The sequence below is a fragment of the Mizuhopecten yessoensis genome, unplaced genomic scaffold, assembly GCF_002113885.1.
Source record: "Mizuhopecten yessoensis strain PY_sf001 unplaced genomic scaffold, ASM211388v2 scaffold10591, whole genome shotgun sequence".
NCBI classification, from domain to species: Eukaryota; Metazoa; Mollusca; class Bivalvia; order Pectinida; family Pectinidae; genus Mizuhopecten; species Mizuhopecten yessoensis.
Genome location: NW_018408623.1, coordinates 839,361 through 856,560, shown reverse-complemented (window position 1 = coordinate 856,560; position 17,200 = coordinate 839,361). Strand labels below are relative to the sequence as shown.

General features: G+C 37.5%; 1 protein-coding gene across 5 annotated transcripts in view; it reads right to left on the bottom strand.

The window, feature by feature from the left end:
- The window catches only part of LOC110461245 (dynein heavy chain 3, axonemal-like), a 165,415-nt gene that overhangs the window by 87,794 nt on the left and 60,421 nt on the right, over positions 1-17,200 (bottom strand). For all 5 annotated transcript variants that reach the window (XM_021514644.1, XM_021514645.1, XM_021514646.1 and 2 more), the window contains exons 6-15: positions 11,601-11,777; positions 10,546-10,717; positions 10,010-10,148; positions 7,383-7,487; positions 5,939-6,069; positions 5,125-5,323; positions 3,675-3,881; positions 3,150-3,403; positions 1,416-1,620; positions 640-843 (exon numbers count right to left, since the gene is read on the bottom strand). In XM_021514644.1, the coding sequence (XP_021370319.1) occupies positions 640-843; positions 1,416-1,620; positions 3,150-3,403; positions 3,675-3,881; positions 5,125-5,323; positions 5,939-6,069; positions 7,383-7,487; positions 10,010-10,148; positions 10,546-10,717; positions 11,601-11,777 (1,793 nt within the window). The remainder of the gene's footprint in view (positions 1-639; positions 844-1,415; positions 1,621-3,149; positions 3,404-3,674; positions 3,882-5,124; positions 5,324-5,938; positions 6,070-7,382; positions 7,488-10,009; positions 10,149-10,545; positions 10,718-11,600; positions 11,778-17,200) is intronic.

Here is a 17,200-nt window from a genome sequence, read left to right as displayed (position 1 = left end):
AATTTTCCCTTCTTTATTTACTTCATCAATGGAATATGTTGCCAATAAAAACAAGTAACTTTTTTATTTTAATTACAAAGAATTTGTCATACGAAGCAAGTCTTAGCCAAAAAGAAAGTAATAATGTTGCTTCATCTTAAATATAGGTGATGTTGTTTACATAATGCATCCAGGTGTGACACCAGATCCCGGGGGGCATAAAACATGCCTTCTTACTATCATTTGCTTATGATTTTTATGTGACAGTGGCCAAAATAAAATCATTTTAAGTTGAATTCACATCAAAACAAGTGACAATAACATAATTGAATTACATAGATTATATAGTAGAAAAAAGTGCAATAAGAAAATGTGATAATAACCGAAAAGTGACATTAAGTGAGGTGATATTAAGTGAAAAGTACTGTATATGGGAGAATACTCAAAGTCAAAAATAATGCTCTGAAGAAGAAGTTTTCTTCTCAGTAATAACTGGTGCAGTGGTGTTCTTTAACTTAACTCATTCACCCCTGAAATTTCATAATGAACTTTTCCATCCTTTGAACTGGAAGAGTTAAAATGTGTCTTCAGGGATGAAAAAGTTAAGGTAGCATATATAACCTTAAGAAAAAAATCTTACACAACATGACAAAAACTGACCTTGAGCTCCAGGAGCTCTCCACACTTGAGACTGTCAACGTAGTTCTTGAGCTTGACAAGTTGTTCAGTGTTCTCCGCGTGCTTGGCCACACTTTTTACGATCGTGTCATACTGTTTACAGATGCCGCGGTTAAACTTGTGACTCGTGTCCATGATATTGGTCACCAGAATCTCTATCAGGTGACGGGCGCGGTCAATCAGCCACTGAAATAATATCACACACATACTGTACACTGATGGGCAAAAAAACGAATGCTTTATTTGAATCACTTTTCATACTTACCAACTTTCCCTAGTTTGGAAGGAGACTCTCGATCGTGAATTAGCTAACTATTTCTATATTATAAGATCTATAATTATTTCATCTGCAAACAACTCAAAATATGCAATTTCAAAGTGTTGATTTTTCCTCTTAGGTAAATTCTACACACATTTTGATTTATGTTTTTAATTTTGAGCATGTGGAACATCCCCCATGGAATTTTTCAAAGGATTGGCAAGTTTGATATTTTTTGTTTTCAGCTTGGATTGCATGTATAATTAACTCATTCACCACCGAAATTCAAAATGAACTATTCCAACCTCCTTTGAATTGGAAGAGTTCAAATGTGTCTTTAGGGGTGAATGAGTTAAAGTATCTCTGGACAGGATCAAAATAATTTATTAATAACATTTCAAGTGGTTTTAAGGAAAATAAAAAATAACATTTTAAATAAGAAATGAATCTAACAGGATTGAGTGATATTTTAAGACCCAGAGGAATCCATAATTCTCACCTTATTGATGTGGTTACAGTCCAGTAAGAAGAAATGCATAGGTATGAACACAGGAAGGGATCCAATCTCCGAGGCCATCTTCTTCAAGACCTCAATCTCTTTGACATATTCTCTGAGGGGTCGCTCTCGGCTTACAAACTTCTGTATTTTCTGAACCATTTCCACAGAGAGCAGGTGCTTGTAGGGTTGGTACACTGCCTTGTAGCTGTAATGTACCGTAACAATTCAAACTTACTATAAATCACTTTTATTACAAAAGATACATATTGTCTTTTTGGTTCCATAAAAGAGAAACTTCCGGGAATTTTAAGACTACAAAATGTATAACTCAAATGATTGTCAGAAACTCCCGGATTTTTTCTATTCCAGATTTAAATGTTTTTTAAATGGAAGTAGGTTGGTTCGTAGTCGGAGGGCTTTCACCACTAATTAAATGATACTGTACACCAATTTATTATCAAAGCTGCCTTTGAACATTACCTGTTGATACAGTGATGAAATCAATCCTTCTGAATGATAAACTAATTTTATAAATGGGGAATTTAATTTGGGAATTAGAAACAAGAGATCCCAGAGGGATCTTGGCGCCCACCTTTGTACCATCTTCATTAGTTCTTTGTTAGTTCGATCTTTTCTCTTCTTTCCTCTAATCTGTTTGATCGAGTCATGTTAACAGTAAATGCACCTTGAGGTAACTTTTGATCTAAACTTAATACTGATGTGTATGAAAGCCAACCTTCAAAGTGAGTTTGTCATTTCACATATTTACTAGTACAGTACTTAATGTGAAAGAAATAGAATCGATCATTGCAATATGAGAAAGATCTGTTTAGTTCTTCTTTTAATCCATTTTGTTTTTATGATCAGTCTCAAAATATAACATACACAACGAGGGATCAAGGGGAACCTACATTTAAAATTTGAGAAAGATCCCTCCCGTACTTCCTGAGAAATAGCGATAACAAACTTTCACTATCAAAATCCAAGATGGCTGCCTGTCGGCCATGTTGTTTATCCGATCAGTCTCAAAAGTTGCCCTGCACAGCTAAGGACCAAGGGGAACCTACATATAAAATTTGAGAAAGATCCCTCTGATACTTCCCGAGAAATAGCGATAACACTTTCACTATCAAAATCCAAGATGGCTGCCTGTCGGCCATGTTGTTTATCCGATCAGTCTCAAAAGTTGCCCTGCACAGCTAAGGACCAAGTGGAACCTACATATAAAATTTGAGAAAGATCCCTTTAGTACTTCTTGAGAAATAGCGATAACAAACTTTCACTATCAAAATCCAAGATGGCTGCCTGTCGGCCATGTTGTTTATCAGATCAGTCTCAAAAGTTGCCCTGCACAGCTTAGGACCAAGGGGAACCTGCATATAAAATTTGAGAAAGATCTCAGGTACTTCTTGAGAAATACCGATAACAAGAATTGTTTACGGACGGACGACGGATGACGGACGACGGACAACGGACGGACGACGGACCACGGACGTAGGGTGATTTGAATAGCCCACCATCAGATGATGGGGGGCTAAAAATAGCTAAACGTGGCCACTCATCGTTTACTGGCACCTGGTGCACTTATGTCAATAATGGTATTTACATATTAATTCAAACAGAGTGTTGATCAAGATTTCATTAATATCTTGTCTTGTAAATTTTTATTCAGACCCGAATGAAGAACAGACAGACTATGTTAGTAAGAGAAGCGATAATTTTTTTAAAGCCCACCTTGTCGGTCCGAACTCATTGGCCTTGATAACTGTTCGGATCCTCTCCTTTGAAGTCGCAACTAGCTCCTCCTCAATTAAAACAGTGGAGATGGTTTGAGCTTCAGCATCCTCGTACGTCTGGAATAGCAGGCCATTGATACAGGGAAGGTTCTGGACAGAGGTCACCATTAGGTCGATGATGAGACAGAAAAAGTCACAGATGTCGGGGATCGGAGGTTTGAACTTCAGACTAGCCTTGGGCTCGTCTTCTTCCTGTCATTATCAAGTGGTTTGACATAAATCAACATGACAGATTATTATACCTTATCTTTATAACAGTATGTCTGATTGGATAATACTGGTCACATGACAAGGCAATAAAACATCATGTCGCCTTCACACGCTCTAGTTTCCCTGATCATATTTCCATTATTCAGAGCCTTTCTAGAAAAATGCACAAGAGCCATCATGAGATATCCCTGTCTGAGGTGCAAGAATATCTTAACCCTTACTGTGAAGAATTGGATGAGTGCATTTTCCTTACCATAAAGAACTTGACGGGGTGCATTTTCAGCGGCAGGGCGAGGCCTTCCATGATGTTGTACACACCCTTGTACTTGTTGCCTTCGTAATACTCCTCCACAAGTTCAACAAGGTCAAGGATAGACTTTTTCACACAGCTCCTAAGCAAATTCGACATCAGAGAAGAAACACATGCAAAGAAGTGTTCCATCTTCACCATCCGTAGTTTCTGTAAATACACATAGTTATTACTTTACTGTTTTTTACAGGTAAAATCATATGTTCATCCTCAAACTCTGTAAAACTAGTCCAGTGTTAACGTAAAACAAGCCACCTAAGATTTTTTTTATTTATCACTCGGTTTTTATGTTTCCCTTTTTTTTCCCTTTAAATATTTTTAACCCCCATGACCTTGAAAGTATGCCTAGGTAATTCATTTGACCAAATCAGTGAATGAAGAATAAATGTTTGAAACATATTTGACAGCTGTTCAAGGTCATGCGATTGAACAAAATACATAAACCCTTCACCCTAGCAAGCTACAATGTATACGATAAACTTCACAACTCTATAGAACTATTTATTTAAGTTTTCAATATATATGACACTTGTGCACTTGAAAGTGGGTCAAGGTCATTTTTTTGAAACTTGATAGCAAGCTACAGGCCAAATATAATGATTCTACACTTCAGTCCTATAAAAGTTGCTAAACATTAAACATAGGACATCTTTGACCTTTGATCTCCAACTTACGTCAAAATTATTTATTTAAGTTAGTCCTTTTCCACAACAAGCTGTTTGACCCTTGTGACCTTGAAAAGGGTTAAATTCTAATGAAAACCTTGCAAATAAAATCCAATGCAAACATTTCTATCCACAACAAGGTAATCGTAAAAGCGGAACATAATTTGCCCGTCACACATTAAATGACCAATTGTCTGTATGGTTGTACATAAAGGGCCATAACTCCATAAATTAAGCTATCATGATAATGAACCTTCCTATTAAGTTAGTCAATACGTTGAAAAAAACTCGAAATATCAAGTGGACACTAGTTTGGCAATTGAATAAAGGGCCACAACTCCGTAAATTACGGTCCGATAATTAGGGTTATCAAACTTGTCCGAGGTATTATGACAATAAACCTTCCTATAACGTTTGAAATTAATCTGTTGAAAACTACTTTAGATATCGATAGCACACCCTTCGTGAACATCATTTGACAGGTGTAAACAATTATTAACTATACATATATAGTATTTATCTGCTTTCCTATGATCTCTCTCTTAATGCAAATAAACTAAGGGAAACATAAAATAAAAACATTACTGCAATATATGTGTTTACAAAAAAACGTTAAAAGTACAGTGCATATCAACTTTATCAATATTCACAAAAGTTGAGTCATCTGCATATTTATAAGAGTTATCTCGAGGAGGAGCCACAGTTTCTCATCGTAAAAATCTACGTACTGGATCATCGTGAGGCATCCATCTCTCAACCTCGTCCCGACGACTGTCCACCAGATCACAGCATTCCTGTAGCCACACTTTACGTAACATCTCGGACCCTGCCTGACTCGAGTTCTGTACATGCTTTAAAAATGTTTCCATTGTAATAGGCATTATCTGCCGGAGTCCTGGCAGATCAATCAGTCTGAACTGGCCATATCTGTGCAGGGGAGACAATCCAATTTAATGTCACAATTTACCACATCCACAAATACATTTACATACAACAAAGTATGAATTTCCTCTTTTTCATATTCTCATATTAGATTGTCTTATCTTATCAGAATCAGAATTATCACATTAGTTGTAAGTAGCACCCATTGAAAAACAGGTTGAAGGGGTGTAAGATAACCAACCATATAGGCTGCAGCAGCTCTGAAGGGAGCGTACACTACTGGACAATACCATTGAGAATATGTTCAGGAAAAGGGGTGCTTATAATATTTTAATAATTTAAAAGCTCTAATATGGGAAGGGATGCTTGTAAGGGCAGGGGAGCAAATAACAGTGGATACAGTAATATACATTCAATTTTGTTTTCTGTTATTTCCTATATAAAAGCCTAGATATACAGTAGATGTTGATTAACTGGATCTAGGTTGAATTAGGACAATCTTTCCTAGCTCAATACTTCAGCCTCTACCGACACTTAAACCTTGCTGTTCTCCTGAACACTCTTGTAAACAACTCGAAAAGTGGTTCTCTGTTGTGCTGAATTCAAACTCAACTGATATTACAGATTAATTATGTTAAATGAAGGAAATTGGACAATTACTTTGACTCAAAATGGAAGAGGATGGTGTACATTATGGGATGGGTAATGTACAGGTCTTTCGTCATAAAATCTCGCCGTTCTAGGACTGTCTGATGCCAGGGAAACACCTCTCTGCCAGCAGAGTTAGATGGCTGCAAGCATATAAAAAAGAATTTGATAATTTCTATTTTTTCGTGATGAACAATTAATGTTTCTCCTGAAATTACCAAAATGAATGTGACAGAGATTTATTTCCCTTACCTTAAAGAATATAACAGAGGTTAATTTTCTCTTATAAAGAAGAAGATGACAAAGTATATTTGACCTTGCAATCGAGAATTTGACAAAATGGCTTTCCTTGACTAAGAACTCAAGCTGACTAAGAACTACTTCCTTATCAATAAGAACTCGGACGTATGTTACTTCCTTATCAATAAGAACTCGGAGGAATGTTACTTCCTTATCAATAAGAACTCGGAGGTATGTTACTTCATTATCAATAAGAACTCGGAGGTATGTTACTTCCTTATCAATAAGAACTCGGAGGAATGTTACTTCCTTATCAATAAGAACTCAGAGGAATGTTACTTCCTTATCAATAAGAACTCGGAGGTATGTTACTTCATTATCAATAAGAACTCGGAGGTATGTTACTTCCTTATCAATAAGAACTCGGAGGAATGTTACTTCCTTATCAATAAGAACTCAGAGGAATGTTACTTCCTTATCAATAAGAACTCGGAGGTATGTTACTTCCTTATCAATAAGAACTCGGAGGTATGTTACTTCCTTATCAATAAGAACTCGGAGGTATGTTACTTCCTTATCAATAAGAACTCGGAGGTATGTTACTTCCTTATCAATAAGAACTCGGAGGTATGTTACTTCCTTATCAATAAGAACTCGGAGGTATGTTACTTCCTTATCAATAAGAACTCGGAGGTATGTTACTTCCTTATCAATAAGAACTCGGAGGTATGTTACTTCCTTATCAATAAGAACTCGGAGGTATGTTACTTCCTTATCAATAAGAACTCGGAGGTATGTTACTTCCTTATCAATAAGAACTCGGAGGTATGTTACTTCCTTATCAATAAGAACTCGGAGGTATGTTACTTCCTTATCAATAAGAACTCGGAGGTATGTTACTTCCTTATCAATAAGAACTCGGAGGTATGTTACTTCCTTATCAATAAGAACTCGGAGGAATGTTACTTCCTTATCAATAAGAACTCGGAGGAATGTTACTTCCTTATCAATAAGAACTCGGAGGTATGTTACTTCCTTATCAATAAGAACTCGGAGGAATATTACTTCCTTATCAACAAGAACTCGGAGGAATGTTACTTCATTATCAATAAGAACTCGGAGGAATGTTACTTCATTATCAATAAGAACTTGACAGGATATATTTTACAAGAACCTGGCGTGGCAAAAGAATTGGATCAGAACAAAATATCCTTACTTTCTCCGGCATCCAGACACCAAGTCTCTCCTGTTCCTTAGGATCGAGGAGAATATAATCCAGGATGGCTTTCTTTATGGCATACTTTCTGTCCTCATCCATCTCCTGAAGATCAAAACAACAAAAATAAGCATTTTACTCTCACTGGTTGTGCTATATGAAACTGTATCCCATCTCCCGAAAAGTCACAAATTGTATAATCAAACAACAAATGCTATCAAAAGATGTTTAGAAGAAATGAAACTTAAACATTGAATACACTATGACATTTCTACACAAATTAAACAGTTCCATCTTTATAAAGTCAAACCTTGTTTATTGTTTGATTATTTTCTGGATGACCAAATTTACAGGTAAGCAAAACTCCACTTTTGTTAATTGTGTCTTAGGTTTTATTTTTATTAGTGCATTTATTTACCAGTACTAAAAAAGGATTCAAGTGTCTGGTTGTTCACCATTTCATTACAAACTTTACTGTAGGCATTTGATATCTGGACAAAACTTCCGTGTTGGATATGATTTGTATAGGAACCATGACAATCTGTTTACACTGTAACACATTCTGGGTCCAGAACCTAGATCTCCGGTTTGCCGAGTACAGTAATTATGCTGTGGAAATTCATTTCGTAGAACAAGAGTCCAGTTATAACAGAGCTCGCGTTAAGGAGGTTTTACATAAATCAACACTGAGAGGACTGTGTATTTAGAAAGTTTACCTTGAGGAAGTGTTTACAGGCTGAGGGTACTGACGTACTGTAGATTTACCTTGAGGAAGTGTTTACAGGCTGTGGGTACTGACGTACTGTAGATTTACCTTGAGGAAGTGTTTACAGGCTGTGGGTACCGACGTACTGTAGACTAACCTTGAGGAAGTGTTTACAGGCTGTGGGTACCGACGTACTGTAGACTAACCTTGAGGAAGTGTTTACAGGCTCTGGGTACTGACATACTGTAGACTTACCTTGAGGAAGTGTTTACAGGCTGTGGGTACTGACGTACTGTAGACTTACCTTGAGGAAGTGTTTACAGGCTGTGGGTACTGACGTACTGTAGACTTACCTTGAGGAAGTGTTTACAGGCTGTGGGTACTGACGTACTGTAGACTTACCTTGAGGAAGTGTTTACAGGCTGTGGGTACTGACGTACTGTAGACTTACCTTGAGGAAGTGTTTACAGGCTGTGGGTACTGACGTACTGTAGACTTACCTTGAGGAAGTGTTTACAGGCTGTGGGTACTGACGTACTGTAGACTTACCTTGAGGAAGTGTTTACAGGCTGTGGGTACTGACGTACTGTAGACTTACCTTGAGGAAGTGTTTACAGGCTGTGGGTACTGACGTACTGTAGACTTACCTTGAGGAAGTGTTTACAGGCTGTGGGTACTGACGTACTGTAGACTTACCTTGAGGAAGTGTTTACAGGCTGTGGGTACTGACGTACTGTAGACTTACCTTGAGGAAGTGTTTACAGGCTGTGGGTACTGACGTACTGTAGACTTACCTTGAGGAAGTGTTTACAGGCTGTGGGTACTGACGTACTGTAGACTTACCTTGAGGAAGTGTTTACAGGCTGTGGGTACTGACGTACTGTAGACTTACCTTGAGGAAGTGTTTACAGGCTGTGGGTACTGACGTACTGTAGACTTACCTTGAGGAAGTGTTTACAGGCTGTGGGTACTGACGTACTGTAGACTTACCTTGAGGAAGTGTTTACAGGCTGTGGGTACTGACGTACTGTAGACTTACCTTGAGGAAGTGTTTACAGGCTGTGGGTACTGACGTACTGTAGACTTACCTTGAGGAAGTGTTTACAGGCTGAGGGTACTGACGTACTGTAGACTTACCTTGAGGAAGTGTTTACAGGCTGTGGGTACTGACGTACTGTAGACTTACCTTGAGGAAGTGTTTACAGGCTGTGGGTACTGACGTACTGTAGACTTACCTTGAGGAAGTGTTTACAGGCTGTGGGTACTGACGTACTGTAGACTTACCTTGAGGAAGTGTTTACAGGCTGTGGGTACTGACGTACTGTAGACTTACCTTGAGGAAGTGTTTACAGGCTGTGGGTACTGACGTACTGTAGACTTACCTTGAGGAAGTGTTTACAGGCTGTGGGTACTGACGTACTGTAGACTTACCTTGAGGAAGTGTTTACAGGCTGTGGGTACTGACGTACTGTAGACTTACCTTGAGGAAGTGTTTACAGGCTGTGGGTACTGACGTACTGTAGACTTACCTTGAGGAAGTGTTTACAGGCTGTGGGTACTGACGTACTGTAGACTTACCTTGAGGAAGTGTTTACAGGCTGTGGGTACTGACGTACTGTAGACTTACCTTGAGGAAGTGTTTACAGGCTGTGGGTACTGACGTACTGTAGACTTACCTTGAGGAAGTGTTTACAGGCTGTGGGTACTGACGTACTGTAGACTTACCTTGAGGAAGTGTTTACAGGCTGTGGGTACTGACGTACTGTAGACTTACCTTGAGGAAGTGTTTACAGGCTGTGGGTACTGACGTACTGTAGATTTACCTTGAGGAAGTGTTTACAGGCTGGGGGTACTGACATACTGTAGACTTACCTTGAGGAAGTGTTTACAGGCTGTGGGTACTGATGTACTGTAGATTTACCTTGAGGAAGTGTTTACAGGCTGCTGGTACTGACGTACGTAGGTCCTTGGGGACAAAGTTGTAGATACCCTGGATTGTCTCCTTCTGTACCGGTGAGATCATGTAGGAGTCGATCGCCTTTTCCACCAACTGGTAATACCTGTGGCAAGGAAACACTTCGTATAGTGATACCTGTGGCAAGGAAACACTTCGTATAGTAATACCTGTGGCAAGGAAACACTTCGTATAGTGATACCTGTGGCAAGGAAACACTTCGTAGAGTGATACCTGTTCCAAGGAAACACTTCGTATAGTGATACCTGTGCCAAGGAAACACTTCGTATAGTGATACCTGTGGCAAGGAAACACTTCATAAAGTGATACCTGTGGCAAGGAAACACTTCGTATAGTGATACCTGTGCCAAGGAAACACTTCGTATAGTGATACCTGTTCTACCCAATGTATCAGAGTACAGATTTACAAACAATGTGTGACCAAAAATACAACGTGTTTGTTAGGTATCGAATACATTACTACGCGCACAATGCCCTCTTACCTTGGTTTGTCCTCCTCTGTCGGAGTGCAGGGGCGTGACAGCCCATGTGTGGAGAAGTAAAAGGGAGGGAAGACGACCTTAAGAACTGACAAAGTCATGTCATCATATCCTGTTGACAAGCGTAATTCGTCATCGTCTACACCACCAGAGTCAGCATCCTCATCAGACTCTTCTATATATAGAATGGAAAATTAATTTTGTGATGTTGTCTCATCATTTAACTCATTTCCTTCGCGTGGAGTAACAGAGTAGTTTATGTAATGCTAACTAATGACCTAATTAAATCATGCTACACTGACTCCATTAATGGCATCAAATAGTATACCTTTTAATATTGTCCTGCATTGTGTGCAATGGTAGGTAGGCTATAGGAGTTATTGCCCTTTATACCATCATCACAGGGAAAGGCATGAGAGGGGACCCAACATTGGAATGGGATGAAAAGGTTAAGGATGAAAGTTGAGTTGTACAGGGAGGGGGATGGTAATGTATGAAAGGGTGGAGGGGGTGGGGGAAGAGGAACAGAGTGTATAAGGGGGTGATGGTAAGTTATTGGAAGGGGAAAGGATGGTATGGAGAATTTGTTGGGTTAGGGGTAGGGGTAGGGGGAGTGAAAATAAAAAGTATGAGGAGGTACGCAGGAAGGATTGGTTAGGTTTTAAAAAAAATTACATCCTATTAACAGCTAAGGTCATTGCCTCCATGTGTATATTGTATGCATGCTTGCATGGAGACAGGGTATCTTGGTGTGCTTGCCTCCTTGTGATAGAGCGGATCTGATGGAAAACTGATGAGACACTAGGTGTGGGAGGAGATGGAATGGGTGTAGGAGGAGATGGGACAGGTGTGGGAGGAGATGGGACAGGTGTGGGAGGATATAGGACAGGTGTGGGAGGAGATGGGATGGGTGTTGGAGGAGATGGGATGGGTGAGGGAGGATATGGGACAGGTGTGGGAGGAGATGGGATGGATGTGGGTGGAGATGGGACAGGTGTGGGAGGAGATGGGACAGGTGTGGGAGGAGATGGGATGGGTTAATAACCCTAGTTCCTGACCTTGTGACTGATCTTCCTGAAGTACAGGCATGTCGTGTATAAATGGCGGTGAAGAAGGGCGGCCACTGTCCACGCTGTCGTCGACACTGACCGAGCTGAACCTGGTCGTCTCGCCAGCCCCGCCTGAACTGCTGGTGTGGTGGTGGGAACTTCCTGTGTAACTCTGTGACAGGGTTCCTGGAATTAGATCAAAATATCCATTTTTTTCTTCAGATGTGACTTAAGAACAATACACCAGCTTATGTACCATAGTCATACAAACCTACTTCTAATGACAGAAAACTGAGCTACGTTTGAGAAGTTTCAATCACTCATGTGTGATTGATACCTTACCAGCATTAAGCTAGAAAATGTGTCCAGGAAATAAAGATGTAGTTTAAAATTAATATCTAATAATTAATACACAAGATATCTATTTTCAGAATCATACAAAAACACAATTGAATGTGACTTAGAATATCTCAATATTACAGATAGCTGTTTATATTATAGTATGCTTATTTTCTGAATATCTGTCCTCAAAAGCATGCTCGCCAAACTAAGTATTCATGATAAAGATGTCATTTTACAGTAGCAATAGGACCAAAAAAAATCAATGAGGCCTTATCTTTATTGAATTAACAGTCTGACCATTTTTTAGTTAATTTTAATGATTTCTCTGTTGATTTTATTTTGACAGGCCAGGTACAGGCCATTTTGGAAAAAAGGACCATCATTTTGAAATAACCTTAACTTTTACCACTACCTTTTTATTAAACTAAACATTGTTTATATAGATGTTATCAAAGGCAATAAGACAAGGGTCATATGGAGGTGAAGACAATTTAATTACAACATAGCTTGTTTAGTCCTGCTTCAAATAAGGTATTTAAATCAAATGTGATTTGAAAAAACCCACATATAATTTGCTTTAAATCCTTCTGGTTCAGTTACACTTGAATAATTGTTGCTACCATGTATGGTTGATCAAAAGATGAAAATTAAACATTCCGTACCAGACGAATACATCAGTGACCCTGGTTGTTATGTTGACTGTCTCAATCACTGTTTGGGCTAACCATGTTTGGTCAAGCTTCATTCATTTAATTTCTGTTTCATAGCTAATTATTTTGTAAATGGGCTTTCTGAGTTCACCGTGAAAGACCTTTAATGCTGAAATATAAACACAGTATAATAACCGATTTGAAAAAACATGTCAACTCAAAAATAGTGCTAGTCATAGCAGTATTTGTTGTGTAGTCAACATAACGCAGAATACTGTGAGCAAACTCCGGAGATGCTAATGTTGGAGATCTCACTCAACTTGAATTTTCATTGTTGGAGATCTAACATGACAACATTTTTTATCAATGTCATAAAATATCATGAAGCATCATGAAGCATTGGCAGATTCATCAATATATATACAACATTTGATAAAGCGCCCTATCTAGCTAACATAAGCCACTCTAAAGTGCTTTACAGTACATAGAAATACAAATGATACAATTAGCATATACATTTATTCAATACAATTTTTGTTTGAGGAATTTGCAGGAGCTGCCTTATCAGATGCTTACTACTACCGGTAGGCCTATGCCACCTGGCTAATATCTCCCCATGTGTGTATGCCTGCGGCGCGTGTGTCATGGCAGAAGACCTGGTCTACACTCAAGGCAGCCAAGATTTAACAAATGGTAAATGCAGCCACTGTTATAGAGATACGAGAGTACTTTCCTGATTCTTTAGATAACAAGAGTTTCTCTGGTCTTTCATGATAGCAAAAATGTCAGTCGCAAAACTCCCAACTTTCCATTTAATGACCCTGTAGGTTCAATTCCATACAATTTGGTGTAAAACAGTAGACAACACAGCTGTATAGAAAAGGTCGTTAACTGACTAAGCTTTGTAATGTTGTGACAAAAGGGTTTTATGTATAGAATTCAAAACCTGGATACATTTTTTCCACAGAAAAACAATTTCTGTTAATATAATGGTTCCCTTTATATCTCTTTTTCCTCTGTCTAACAACACATGACATTAAAAGGAGTTCACTGATGCATGTTAATGGTAAAGATGTCTTACTGTGGTCATTTACCTTTATCAAAATCAATTGATAGTCAATGGACGGAATTCATGGGGAAATGAACATGTGCTACCATTCTGAATTTCAATTTACATCACAGCTTCTTACATATAGAGTAAATTTACGTTTTGTCAAAATAAATTTCTCATTACAATATAGAGCCAGCAATACCTCCAGCCTAATGAAATCAATTTTACCTGATTTGAATGAAAATAGATGCATTCATGGGAACTAGCTTGAACAGAAGATAACACTTACCAATTAGTAAGGTTTTAGAGTATATAAAAGAAACAGGGACCCTCAAGAAATGTAGGATAAATACAGTAATCAATAAATAATAATAATACACAATTGAAAAAATAAATTGTTGTCTGAGGGATTAGACAATCTTGACAGAGTGAAATGATTAATACACTATGGCTGGAGGCAACATTGATCTCCTATATTAGATCAGGGTAGTAAAGAATTCTTTCAAATTCAAAATGGTTAAAAGATTTCAAACAAGTAAGAGTGGAATATTTAAAGTCTATTAATCTTAAAAGGTTTAAAAGGTTTTTCTGTAACCTAATTCCTAAAGAAAACACAGGCTTAGTCCAGCACAGACCATTTATAAACACTGCGGAATAAAGGTTAAACGGGATCTGTATAGAGCAGTCAAGTTTACAGACTTAATGGACAGGACCCCATTAATGGTCGAATCACTTCAGTATACATAGGGAAAAGTATGGAACCTTATAGCACACAAATGTTGTGTACAAAGCTTAAACATTCATTACAAAAAAACATAGATCAAAACCCAAATGTCTTCTAAAAGCAATATATTATTGGGGGGTTTTCAGTAACTGTCAATGAATTGAAGGTTACTTGACTTGCTGTGAAATCAGATATTTTCGTGGGGCGCAAATTTCGTGGTTTCCCGACAAAACACCATTTCATTGGTACATGAATTCGTGGATTACGAATACCCACTCAAATGGAAAATTGCTTCATATCATACTTGTAATTACTTCTTGGGCCTATCAATTCGTGGATGAATATAACCTACCGATTCAACAAAATTAAAACCCCACAAAAATGAGTGAATACATAGTATATATAGTATTCAACGGAAACTTGTCTTCATTGTTCAGTTGATATTTTAAACATTTAAGTATCTTGAGAATTTCGTCACTAAATGAAAATAGAAAATGGCAGCATGTAGAAGTGTTGAATAGAAAGTAAAACCCTTTGATATTCACCGCCAACACACATGTGGTCATGTATAGATATAAATACTTTGACCACTTGGCTTACAAAGTAAGTCTAGGATAAAAGTCCCCCTACTCAGCAAACTCTTGAATTAAACTTCCAAGCCTGATTAACTATGTAACACATTTCTTATTTCCTAAATGTTACTCATTATCATCTATAAACTTCTCTCAAATAATATCTGCGGATTTACAGTCTGGACAAGCCTTGCTGTGATAAGTAACAGTCTAGACAAGTATTGCAGTGATTTGACCTCTTACCTATTTTAGTGACCTTTAACTTGAGGTATTTACTGACCTGTATGTAATATGTGACACGCTATCTTGTCATAACACACAAACCTATGAGGAAACATCGAGTTAAATCACCAGTGGTTCAGGAGTTATCGTCCAGACAATATGCAAATGGACCAATACCGCCATCCCCCTTAATTATGTAGTGACGGGAGGAATAATTCAGAGAAAGGACAGTTTATTGCATCATAATGTAGGCAGTTACAATGGTGATGTGTTCTGTGACCTAAAAAGACCTTAATAAATTAAACCTAAAACATGTTTTGAGTCAAAGGTAAAAAAATCAGTAAATATTTTAGTGTAAACAAATAACTCCACCAACAGATTTGTTTTTAATTAACTAGATAACAGGTAAGGTATTTATATGTGTCAAAAAAACATTTGTCTTATCAATATTTATGAGGAAATGTTTTGCATAAATAACCATGATTTAGTATGTAGATCTCATCATTTTAAATTAATTAAACACTTACCAGACATAAAATACTTATTTTAATTAAAGCTTATAAAAACAACAGCTCTATATAAAAATGGTCTTATTTTGTTGGTTGCGATTTGCTGTGCAATCATTTTGGAAATCAACAAGAACCTTTAAAAACGGAAGACTGAGAAAATTTAATGTAACAGTTTTGCCCTGGGTATAAATTGGATTTCAATATACTTGATGACCAGTAGCAATATTAATATTGTAGATTGTAAAATAAAATAAAATAACACTATATATATATCCTCAATTGTTCACTGTATTTTACTGTTGATNGGGGGGCTTGGAGTGGGGTAGGGGGGCCTATTACCGGATAATTATGAGTCTGTGTTTTACCAGTCATAGGCCCAGACTGGCCATTACGGTCCGCCATTTGGTTCCGGATATCACAGCTTACCAAATCAGAACTGGGAGTAGATCGTTTTATATCTATAGCACGTAAATGTTACATTTCATATTGTAAATAAAACAGAAATTAATGAAATTAATAAACATATGGGAACTTTCCATTTAAGAGTGGCGACCAATAGTTTTGAAGTACATTTTGTAAATAACATGTAAAACTGAAAATGTATTTGGAAAGATATGATAAGTAAATTCAAGTTCAATTCTTTATAAGACATTGGTAACGATCCGGCTTTCCTTATCAGTTGAAAAATGAAGCACTTATATCAAACGAGGTAATTACAAGTGCTTAAAAAACTTCTGTATGAAATGTTTTTCTTACCTTACCTGGTAGTCAATAGAGATAAGATCATATAGGCCTTCATAATAAATATTGACATTTCACTTTTTCACCTGGTTAAAACCCTTTCACCCCTATGTAACTTTAGTAGACTCTACCATGCATTGATATGGATGAGTCCATTATGGTCTACAGTGTTGAAAGGGTTAAAGAATGACCTCTAACATCAAAGTTCTGTTTTGTTCACTTTCTCCAAGTTCACAAAATAAATGCATACCTAACACCTCTGATGGAAAGCATAAAACCCAACTTACAGTAATTTCTTTAATTATTGTTGAAAATATTCAAGATTATAATCAAGTACTCAATGTTTAATTTAAGTTTTTATTTTACACAGAGATCAATTTTAATATGAAAGTCAAAGCTAACCCTACTGATAATACAGAAGGGTGTCCAAGTGAAGTGTTGAATTATGACCGTTATAAATAGCTAATACATACCTGTGTGAATAAGCTTATTACCTTACCCTATATCAACATACAGGTGGGGGGACAGCTCATAAACCGATAGCTATTTCAGTTCATATTGGAAATATGATGATGTGTGTACACATACATATAGGTATATTGGCAAATATCTAGATTGAGTTACTGCATCTGAGAGCTACATAAGGAGGGACAGCCCATACAAAGATAATAGCAATCCAGTCTTCAAACACTAGCTGACTTCTTCAACCCCATCTCCAATCCACACCCAGAGAAATAATCTTCTGATCCCAATGTGACCCTTTCTAATAATCAGATCTCTCCCAAAGATCTGGGCATT